We start from the raw sequence: 12,028 nt of genomic DNA, 5'->3' as shown, positions 1-12,028 counted from the left end.
AGGTAGATAAGGTCACATAATGTGATTTATGTGAAATAGGTAGTGAACTCATTGTGAAATATGACATAGAATCCATTTCTAATTACAAAATTGGGACAGGTATCTAGTACTCCAAATAGATGGAGGAAGAACTGTATTCTCTATGTGTAAGATATCACTTTACCACTAACAGTGACACCTAAAATTGTAATGTGGTCATTGTTGAGGGGCCTGTTTTATTTAATATGATATCTGCTTAAAAAAGGATCAAAATTGGCAATATAGTAGACAAGCATTGTGATGCAAGCCCTGTTACTTTTGACTACTGATGTGTATACAAAGCGGATGAGGTACTTGCATCACAACATTCTATTTTCCATCTTGACAATATTGATATTTATACTGTCTACAGAAGTTCCTGGAAATCCAGTATTTTTTGCAATACCAGAAAAAAATGATCAACTTGAACAGTGTGCATTAGGCATATGTCTTCAGATTACAGATTGTAGAAATCAATGTTGATTTCAGTATATATTCAGACTTTATGCCACAATATTTTTAGGAACTTGTATTAAATAAACTTTTGTTTTTCCAAAGAATGGAGCTGATGATATAAAGAGACACCGATGGTTCAGGTCTATAGACTGGGATGCTGTACCACAGAGGAAATTAAAGGTGAAGTACCATGAAAACAGATTCTGCTTGGGAAGATATACATTCAAGAAATATTTACTGTATTGAATTATTACAGAGGAGTTTGTATTTAAAAATCTATGTGAAAGGCCTAATGTGGCCTTTTTATATCTCATGCTTGAAGATAAAATGTTTACCTGGGTCTTTGTCCCAAGTACATTTGCACTTCATGTGCAGGTTTTTCTTTTGAACAGCCAAAAGGCACAGCTTCCAAACTACCCATTCATGGTTGAATAATTTGTCCAAATGCAGAATGGAGTCTATTTTTAGGGTATTGCTACACCTAAAATTAGAATATCATGAATCATAGTTTCATCCTATAATTTGCTGCAGCTGGAAATAACATGTTCACATTGCATATAGATGATGTGTTCAATTACCAAATTTCAGATAGGTGGAAGAAGCCAGGAGAAGAATGCAATCACTTAACTATTTCATTATTAATTACAACATGCAGTTGTAGTTAACTAATTTATCAGCATCCTTACCAGTCCCTGGTTCCCACAGACACAAAAAGAGGATGACAAGGTGACTGGCAAACAGGAACGGTCTGACAAGTGGTTTATTCCGACAAGAAAAGTCAGCACTGGGAGTGAACTACTCCCAGCGCTTTATATACATTCCCTTCCCACAGCTCCACCCCCCCAGTCAGCAAGCCAGCATCCAGTTCTGAGCCATGAGGCCACCCAGCTGTTTGGCAGTGTTCCTTGTCGGCATCGCCGGGTCCGAGCCGCGAGGTCATCCAGCCATCTGGAAGCGTTCCTTGTCGGCATTCCTAGGACCGAGCTGTGCGAGTGCACAGCTGTTTAGTGATGCTGGTCCTGGGCTACGAGGCCTCCCTGTCTGGCGGCGTCGCTGGAGTCAAGCTGCGAGGTTCGGTGCGGCTGGCATCGGCGCCTTCTCCCTCCCCCCTCCCGTGAATGCCGAGCCCACGAGGCTTGGCAGGCGTCTCCCTCTACCAAGGCTCCACCTGGAAGGCAAGGAGAAACATGTAAGCATTCACCCGCTGTGGTGGACGGTTCAGCCGACCGCCCTCCTGGCTTACTGGGACACTATCGATGGAACCTCTGCAACAAGAGAGGGGCATGGACATCCGCTTCCCCCATCCAGGATGCCTCTGTAATAGGGTACCCCATCCACCACACCAGGTACTGTAACCATCCCCGTCGGATCCGGCAGTCCAGGATCTCATGTATTCTGTAATGGTCCCTGGTGACAGGCCCTAATACCCCTTTCATGGGCTTATAGGAGGAACCCTCTACCGGTTTCAGTAGGCTATAGTGGAAGACCGGGTGTATCTTCCCCAGGAACCGGGGTAGCTGTGGCCATACAGTTACTGGATTGATAACCTGCATGGAATGGCCCTAGATATTTTGGACCCAACTTCATACAGGGCAACCTCAGGCGTAGCTATTTTGTTGAGAGGTACACCAGGTCACCCATCTGAAAAGGCTTTGGGGGCCTTCTATTCTTATCTGCCTGCACTTTTGCAGCCTCCTCAGCCTTTACTAAGGCCTTCTTCGCATTTTGCCACGCCCCTCCCATGAGAGTTATCCAATCCTGGGGTTAGGGGTCCCCTTGTGAATACTCGGGGATTGGGACAAAGTCGAAGCCGTTCACCACCTGGAAGGGGGCAAAACAAGTGCTGCTGTGTACCGCGTTGTTATACGCCACTTCTGCGAACGGCAGTAGGTCAACCCAGTCTGTCTGTTGGTACAAGACATAGCTCTGTAGGTATCGCTCCACCATTGCATTTGCCTGTTTCACCGCCCCGTTGGTGTTGGGGTGATAAGCCGAGCTGAGTCCTTGGGACGACCTGATAGAACGGATAAACTCACACCAAAAACAGGCTGTGAACTGCATCCCCCCTGATCTGAGATGATCCGTCGGGGCACCCTGTGCAGGTGATACCTGCATGATAAATAGTTTGGCCAGCTTCCGAGCGGACAGCAACCCCTTGCATGGGACAAAGTGGGCCTGTTGGAGAAGAATAAACCACTTGTCAGACCGTTCCTGTTTGCCAGTCATCTTGTCATCTTCTTTTTGCGTCTGTGGGAACCAGGGACTGGTAAGGACGCTGATAGAAAGTCAGTGCTGGGAGTGATCTACTCCCAGTGCTTTATATACATTCCCTTCCCACAGCTCCAACCCCCCAGTCAGCAAGCCAGCATCCGGTGCCTGTGCCTAAAGGCAGCACCACAAGGGCCTATCAACCCCCTGGGTCGCCGTTTAGTCCCTGCCGGTTGCTGCCGGTTTCCGTACCGTGCAGCGGGTCATCAGAGCCTCTCCACAGCAGAGGTAGGATCCCCATCCCCCTCCTGAGCACCGCAGCAATCAGTCCAGACTTAGCGATGTCTAACCAGCACCACAACGCTGCTCAGCTGATTGGCGGCGCCGGTTCTGAGCCACAAGGCCACCCAGCTGTTTGGCAGCATTCCTTGTCGGCATCACCGGGCCCGAGCCGCAAGGTCGCCCACCTGTCCGGAAGCATTCCTTGCCGGCGTTCCTAGGGCCAAGCTGTGCGGCTGCCCAGCTGTTCAGTGATGCCGGTCCTGGGCGCCAGTCCTGGGCTGCGAGGCCTCCCTGTCTGGTGGCGTCGCTGGAGTTGAGCTGCGGGGCTCAGTGCGGCTGGCATCAGCGCCTTCTCCCTCCCCCCTCCCATGAATGTCGAGCCCATGGGGCTTGACATAATTACTGTGCCTAATGATAGTCAGCAAGTCCAAGCTTTTATATTAAATCCATAGTTTTTGGACCTAATTTATGGTGGGAAAGATCAGGATTTTTTTTCCTCTTTCCTAAATACTAAAATGGATTGCATGATCGCTGTTGGATTGTATTTGCTGCTTTCAAGCTTCAAAAGTATAACAATCATTAGCACACTAATGATATCTTAACTCAAAGTGAAAGCTGATTCCTCTCAGCAGTTTTCTGTAGAAGCCAAACAATATATGTAAAGAGGACAGCCCACAATGAATGGACAAGTTGAAACACGCTTCTCCTTATGGCCACCACTTGGAACTGTCCAATCAAGGAGGAATGGAACTATTGCAGAACAGTTTTTCCTTCTTCCAACTTTAACAAGTGGTGCAGTTAAATACCATGCTTGATGGTATGGTATTAAAAGCTCTGTAGACTTCTAATATTTGAACTTCCTTGAAGTCATCCATAAGAACAAGCAGTTCCATCTCACACTTGGGTGTGAAACTTAACTGGAAGGGATCAAGATCTACAGTTCCTCAGAGCAAGCAATATTATTCTTAGATAACTTAAACTCATCCCAGATGCTGTTGACAGCTGGGCCATAGAATCTCAAAAAAGTAGGATAAAATATAATTTTTAATCTTCACATAAGATTATATTTATTTACTTAAAACTTATATTATTGTTTCATTCAGCCTCCTATAGTGCCGAAAATATCAAATGATGGTGATACATCTAATTTTGAAGCTTACCCTGAAGATGATTGGAACAAAATACCACCAGTACCTCCTAAAGATTTAGAAATTTTCAAAAACTTCTAAATGTGTGATACATCAAATTATTAAGGTATTAGGCACTTCCAAAGCACCATATTTATAAACCAGTGTATTTACTGTCTTAATGTTAAAATCTATACATTGTTGCATGTAGTTAATTTATAAAATCACACATTGATATTTTTAAATTAAAAATAGAAGGAAATGCCTTAAGGCTCCATGACTGTCTTTTAATAAAAATATAATATTAATACAATGTTTGGTAATTATTTTGGTTACTGTGAAGACTAGATAGATTTCTTCTATAGGCATAATTGCAACTATTAGATGGCTTTTATTTTGCATTTTTATTGTATAAAAATCAGTATAATTCTTTGCACATGGTAATTAAGGACCTATAAAATCTTATTTTCTGAAGTTTAATGAAAAAAGTTAAATATTCACTACAATGGAATACCAGTATATTGAATATTCATTTTTATCTAATTGCTAGAAATTGAAAGAAGATTGATGTTTTAAATGGAAACTGGAAATGAAGAACAGAAAATACTTCCAAAAATATCTTGAAAGTGAATATTACTGTGTTATGCATAGATTTTTTTTTTTAAAAAAAGACAAGATAAAGGTTGAAAAAATAGATACTATTCATGTTCAGTAGTATAGAATTGGCATTCATTCAGTTAAAAAAATACTGATGCACCTACTCTGATGTGTAGCAATTAAAACTATAGGGTTTCTAAATTTGAATTTAATTTTGTTGTCCCCAAATTTTATTTGCATACTTATTTCATACCCTAGTTGTATAAGTTTATACTAAAATTATCCTGTAAAACACATTAGTGTATATTTATATAATGAAATCAGTAAATCTAAAGCACAGAAACTGTGCAGAAATGTAAATTTTTGTATTTTAAAGAGTCTATGGTTTTTATTTTTAAATGTTTTCCAAGATTTAGCCTAGAAGTAAAACAAATCTTGAAATGATACATGTTTAAGCATCTTCTATACATTTTATAATTCTTTGTAAAAAGAAATATACACATAGGTTTTGAGAAAACGGTAACATTTCCAATGCTTTACACCTCCAGGCATACATTTTGAAAGCTGAAAAATAAAAACCTTTCACAACTTATTGTTCTATTTCTCCTTTCAGTGTGTATTATATTTTCTTTTAAAAAGTATGTTAAAATGACATGGCTATATATCTTAATTCTCTATGACTACATACTATGTAAAATGTGTTTTTTTATTTCTTGAATTTAGGAAATTTTAGCAAATTATAGTGAAACAATTGTTGTTAATGGGATTAGAGTTTATTACCCTTCCAGGTGCCTGAAGGTCATCAAAACTAAGATCCCTATCTAAACATAGATTTAAGTTGCATGCCCATTATTGAATATTGCAAATTTCAGTAGATATCAGTAGATAAAACAATTTAAGGGCCACAATTGAATGTTCATTGTTACCTGGCATTATCTTACCTGCAATCAACTTACTGTCCCTTACCATTTATTTACCTTCAGATATCTATCTTGGCACTTGCCAAGTATCCTACCCACATTTAATATTTTAAAATTCTTTTAATTAAATGCCTATATACATACCCATCACATAATTCCTTTTTTATTTAAGCAACTTTATCCAAAATTGGAGAAAATGTGTGAGAAGTAGCAAGCAAAATAAATTAAAGGCTTGGGTTAAAATAAAGAAAATAAATCTAAATTTATATTACATAGAGAAGAAGCTGTTATGTTTTAAAGCAAAGTCTAAATTCCAAAATAATTATGCCCAAGATATGTGACCTTTTGGTCACATGTGTACTCTACAGCTGTAGGTATTCTTAAAATATAAAAATGGGCGGATGGTGGCAGTCAAGTGTTTTATTTGGAAGTTTAACTACTTGCTCGTTTATAAGGAAGTTGTTATAAAAGTATACCTCAAAAATTCAAATAAGACTTCCGCATCAAAAATCTTCTAGCTTCTATATCATTACATGAACATTTAAGGCATGAATATCTGTGAACTCTTCTGAAACTGGATATTCTACATTTTAAACCTCTGTAAGTGAGATTAACTCATGCCATTTGTCCTACTAGGGCAGGGGTGTCAAACTGCCGGCCCATGGGCTGGATGCATCATAGCGAAATCATGCCTACCCCATTGTTGGCCATGGCAAAAAAGTCACGATACGTCGTGACACGTCACATGAGGTTGCGAGTTTGTGCTAGGGGAAAAAAACCAAATGAAGATATAAACTGCAGAGTAAGAATATATACTTATGAGATACTAATATTAAGTTAAGGATTGTTGACTTAATGGTTCAAAGTTAATACTACTGCTAGGGCTTGAGGTTACCCAGCTTCCATAGGATCTACCTGTGTATGTTTAGAAGTTGTTTAATATTCTTATTACACTAGTTACTCTTCTTCCCTTGCTTGATAGCGCATTGGTTGAAACCAAAACACTCCAAAAATCTTAGCTACCACTTTTTGTGGACACTAAGTAAGCTTTTAAAGTCCACTGTGAAAAATAAGAGGAGAAAGGAATGATTAGACAGTTCTCATTTAGCTACAGCCTTGTTTATCTACTGTTCACTTACGGTGGTGATGAAATAGTATCTTTAGAACCTTCATATTTATGCCTTTGCAAGTCTGTAAAGCAAAGGAAAACTGAAGTAGTGCGTTTCTTCAAAATAGGAAATGACATCTCTGTACCACCAAACATTACCCAAGTAGTGAACAATAATTATAATCATACCAATAATAGAAACTGTTATTGTAAAAATAAAAAGCATATTGAAGAATTAAAATATAAAAACTTCTAAAGGCCAAATTACAAAATGGTGCTAATTTAAAATTCCTTTTCAAATCCTTTTCCTTAGTTCTGAAATGAAAGCATTCCATAATTCCAGAACGATTATAAAGCTAACAAATGAGCCTCTGTTGAGTGATGGTACCTCAAAAGGCTTTCCTGCAGATCTTAACCAAAATGGGAAAGGCAATGTCTTAGGTAGCACTGAAGCCATCTAGAACTTTTAAAGACTGTAATAGATCAAAACAATTATCATTAAATACACAGCAATTAGTTGTGAATGGACAGTTGCTATGAGCAATGTTTCCACTCATTATGAAGTTAATTTGAATTTACATCAGTGCTGCATTTTATAATCTGCATATGAGACCACTGTTCCATTGGGGTCAACAGAAAGCCTTATAATAATTGGATAGTGAACATCCTGTTTATGAAAACTGAATGTTAGCTCCTGTTAAATCACCCTAGATAGAGTCTTATTTTATTAGAATTAATATTCTTTATGGCTATTTATACTTGAAGCAGAAATATTTTTCACATTAGAAAAACATGATAGATTGGTGAGCAAAGTCAAAACAACTAACCATTAAAAATGTATTTGTTTAGAAAATCCTATCTGGATATATTATCTGTAAATTTATTTAATGTTCATGAGATCGCGTTTTAAGCAAGGCTATTATATATAAAAGAAATATTAATCTATCAAAATTAGGAACTAAACCAAGTTTAGCTAAAGGACTGGATCTTGAAAACTGCATGAATATAGCAAATCAAATGTGTGGTATATGGTATATGGAGGAATTAATTCTTTTACTGCGGAATTTTTCAGCTTTCAAGAAATGTAGGGTAATTCCATTGTACTGTACTATGTACAGATTTACTATGTTTTGCACTTTTCTATGACAAACAACTGCTTTATAAATATTGATGTACAGTTAAATGAATTAGTTTCATCTATGTACAAAACCAAATTGATAATATAAAATATTCAAGGTTTACAGATATCAGAGAGATTTCCTGCAAATTCTGTCTTATATATAATTACTGTACAAATACATAAATCAGTCCTCATTGCACAATGAAAATCACTGTGATTTGTAAATAAAACTCAGTCAAAAATATTTCTGTTTAATGTTATGATTACATGATTACTATTATGTTAAATCTATTCAGCTTTCTGCTTACAGAAGGCAGATTACAATAACAAAATACATGTGTGTAGTAATGGACTGGGGAGTTAGGTAAGCAAAGATTGCATATAGGACAGTAAAAGTCACTTGATCAGATAGTGCCCTGGCAAACTGAACATGCAAAGTGATTGAGAACAGTAAGGGATGTGATGGATTCTGTGGGGACTTGTGGAAATTGTCTTGTACAAGCTACAGTATTTTAGGGAAATCTGAAATGGGCAATCTGTTGCTTATTATCTCTTCTGGTTCTTATTCCTGGGACCAGGGTATGATTGGTAAAGACCACAACTTTAGGCTATTGATGAACACTAGGCCCATAGGAAATGAAACCATATTTGTCCAAAACTTAGTCATAGAGAAGTGAGCAGACTTTACATGTATTACTGAAATGCAGCTGCATTAAAGAGTCACCTTCTCCTTCAGATACTCCCATAAGCAATGATCTCAGGGACTGGAAGGGAGGTGATGTTAACATTTCCTGATAGTGATAATGCTTCACAGGTGAGTGTCTAAATGCCTGGATGACACAGCCAAGCTTGGGATGCTGCTAGTATAGTGCGCATATTGTCACATGGCAATATCCATCTCTGGGTGGACAAGGTATAAGGAATTCATGGCCAAAAATGAATGGACTTATCTCAGACTATGCTGCATCCAATTTATTCTGATGGCCATATGCTAACTCTAGATTACCTGCAAATACTTGATAGATTATTTGAATTTTGAAGATGTCAATTCTTTGCCATTGTAAGGTCACTCCTTGTGTTCTTTGGACCTCTATAGAATGGTTGTAGAGTAGAGTACAGTAGAGTAGAGTAGAACAGAACAGAACAGAATAGAATAAAATCTTGGAAGTCTTCTAGTCCAACCCCCTGCTCAAGTAGGAGACCCTATACCATTTCAGACAAGTGGTTGTCCAGTCTCTTCTTTAAAAACATCAGTGATGGAACACCCACAACTTCTGAAGGCAAGCTGTTTCACTGGTGAATAGTTTTCACTGCTAGGAAGTTTCCCCTTAATTCCACGTTGCTTCTTTCCTTGATTAGTTTCCTTCCATTGTTTCTTGTCTTGCCTTCTGATGCTTTGGCAAATAAGCTGATCCCCTCTTCTTTGTGACAGCTCCTCAAATACTGGAATACTGCTATCATGTCATCCCTAGTCCTTTTTTTCTCTAGACTAGCTAAGCCCAAATCCTGCAACCATTCATCGCTTGTTTTAGTCTCACATATTTCATATTTTGGTCTTCATATGTAAGGATAGTCTGACATAGGTAGCTAATAGATCCAGTTAGACTCCTGTAAGTATTTGGGGATTTCCCACAATTTGGTAGGTAGTTCTGACAGATGCCTGGTTGGGCTAGAATTGGAGTATTAAATGAGATTGCTTCCAAATAGATTTAGGGAATATATTCATTTACTGAACATCGACATCTTAGGAATCAGCGAACTAAAATGGACAGGAATGGGTGAATTTAACTCAGATGACCATCAGGTATACTACTATGGGCAAGAATCCCTCAGAAGAAATGGAGTCGCCTTCATAGTCAATAAAAGAATAGGAAAAGCAATACGGGATACAATCCCCAAAATGACAGAATGATCTCAATTCGAATTCAAGGCAAACCATTCAATATCACAATAGTCCAAAATTATGCCCCAACCACTGGTGCTGAAGAGGATGAAATTGACCGGTTCTATGAAGCCCTACAGCACCTTATAGAATTAACACCAAAAAATGATGTCCTTATCATCATGGGGGATTGGAATGCTAAGGTAGGAAGCCAAAAGATAACCGGAATAACAGGCAAGTTTGGCCTTGGAGTACAAAATGAAGCAGGGCACAGGCTAATAGAATTTTGTCAAGAGAATACGATGGTCATAACAAACACTCTTTTCCAACAACCCAAGAGACGGCTCTACACATGGACATCACCAGACGGTCAACATAGAAATCAGATTGACTATGTGCTCTGCAGCCAAAGATGGAGAAGCTGTATACAGTCAGTAAAAACAAGACCAGGAGCTGACTGTGGCTCAGATCATGAGCTTCTCGTTGCAAAATTTAGGCTTAAATTGAAAAAAGTAGGGAAAAGCACTAGGCCACTCAGGTATGAACTAAATCATATTCCTGATGAATATACAGTAGAGGTAACAAATAGATTTAAGGAATTAGATCTGATAGACAGAGTGCCTGAAGAACTATGGATGGAAGTTCGCAACATTGTACAAGAGGTAGCAACTAAAACCATCCCAAAAAAAAAAGAAATGCAAGAAAGCAAAATGGCTGTCTGAGGAAGCTTTGCAAATAGCTGAGGAAAGAAGGGAAGCGAAAGGCAAAGGAGAAAGAGAAAGATACACCCAATTGAATGCAGAATTCCAGAGAGTAGCTAGAAGAGATAAGAATGCCTTCTTAAATGAACAGTGCAAAGAAATAGAAGAAAACAACAGAATAGGGAGGACCAGAGATCTCTTCAAGAAAATTGGAGATATGAAGGGAACGTTTCATGCAAAGATGGGCATGATAAAGGACCAAAATGGCAGGGACCTAACAGAGGCAGAAGAGATTAAGAAGAGATGGCAAAACTACACAGAAGAACTATACAAGAATGAGCTTAATGTCCCAGATAACCACAATGAGATGGTCACTGACCTCGAACCAGACATCCTAGAATGTGAAGTGAAATGGGCATTAGAAAATATGAGCAACAACAAAGCTAGTGGAGGTGACAGTATTCTAGCTGAGCTATTCAAAATCTTAAAAGATGATGCAGTAAAAGTGCTACACTCAATTTGCCAGCAAATTTGGAAAACTCAACAGTGGCCACAGGATTGGAAAATATCAGTTTACATTCCAATTCCAAAGAAAGGCAATGCCAAAGAATGTTCAAACTATCGCACCATTGCACTCATTTCACATGCTAGTAAAGTTATGCTTAAAATTCTACAAGCTAGACTCCAGCAGTATGTGGATCGAGAACTACCAGAAGTACAGGCAGGATTTCGAAGAGGCAGAGGAACTAGAGATCAAATTGCCAACATACGCTGGATCATGGAGAAAGCTAAGGAGTTCCAGAAAAACATTTACTTCTGCTTCATTGACTATGCTAAAGCCTTTGATTGTGTGGATCACAACAAATTGTGGCAAGTTCTTAAAGAGATGGGAATACCAGACCATCTCATTTGTGTCTTGAGAAACCTATATGCAGGTCAAGAAGCAACAGTGAGAACTGGACACGGAACCACTGATTGGTTCAAAATTGGAAAAGGAATCCGGCAAGGCTGTATACTGTCGCCCTGCCTATTTAACTTATATGCAGAGCACATCATGAGAAAGGCAGGGCTAGATGAAACAAAAGTTGGAATTAAGATTGCCGGAAGAAATATCAACAACCTAAGATATGCAGATGATACCACTCTAATGGCAGAAAGTGAAGAGGAGCTAAAGAACCTCTTGATGCGGGTGAGAAAGGAGAGTGGAAAAGCTGGCTTGAAACTCAACATTAAGAAAACCAAAATCATGGCATCCGGCCCTCTCAATTCCTGGCAAATAGATGGGGAAGAAATGGAGGTAGTGACAGATTTTATTTTTCTGGGCTCCAAGATCACCTCAGACGGGGACTGCAGCCAAGAAATTAAAAGATGCTTGCTTCTGGGGAGGAAAGCTATGGCAAATCTAGACAGCATACTAAAAAGCAGAGACATCACCCTGCCAACAAAAGTGCATATAGTCCAGGCCATGGTTTTCCCAGTTGCAATGTATGGCTGTGAAAGTTGGACCATAAGAAAGGCTGAGTGCAAAAGAATTGAGGCCTTTGAACTATGGTGCTGGAGAAGACTCCTGCGAGTCCCTTGGACTGCAAGGCGTTCAAACCGGTCAGTC

The 12,028-nt window shown here is 39.0% G+C and overlaps 1 protein-coding gene across 2 annotated transcripts in view; it reads left to right on the top strand.

The window, feature by feature from the left end:
• PRKX (protein kinase X-linked) overlaps positions 1-8,080 on the top strand; it is a 151,802-nt gene extending 143,722 nt beyond the window's left edge. Inside the window, exons 7-9 of one of the 2 annotated variants that reach the window (XM_039325156.1) lie at positions 577-654; positions 4,068-4,218; positions 4,642-8,080. In XM_039325156.1, the coding sequence (XP_039181090.1) occupies positions 577-654; positions 4,068-4,193 (204 nt within the window). In that variant the 3' untranslated portion in view covers positions 4,194-4,218; positions 4,642-8,080. Of the gene's footprint in view, positions 1-576; positions 655-4,067 lie in introns of both variants that reach the window. The other variant, XM_039325155.1, reaches the window with a different exon arrangement.
• Positions 8,081-12,028: the final 3,948 nt, after the last annotated feature.

This window comes from Crotalus tigris, unplaced genomic scaffold (assembly GCF_016545835.1).
Source record: "Crotalus tigris isolate CLP2741 ecotype Arizona unplaced genomic scaffold, ASM1654583v1 scf7180000024317.942107, whole genome shotgun sequence".
NCBI classification, from domain to species: Eukaryota; Metazoa; Chordata; class Lepidosauria; order Squamata; family Viperidae; genus Crotalus; species Crotalus tigris.
This window is presented reverse-complemented; position numbering and strand designations above follow the sequence as displayed.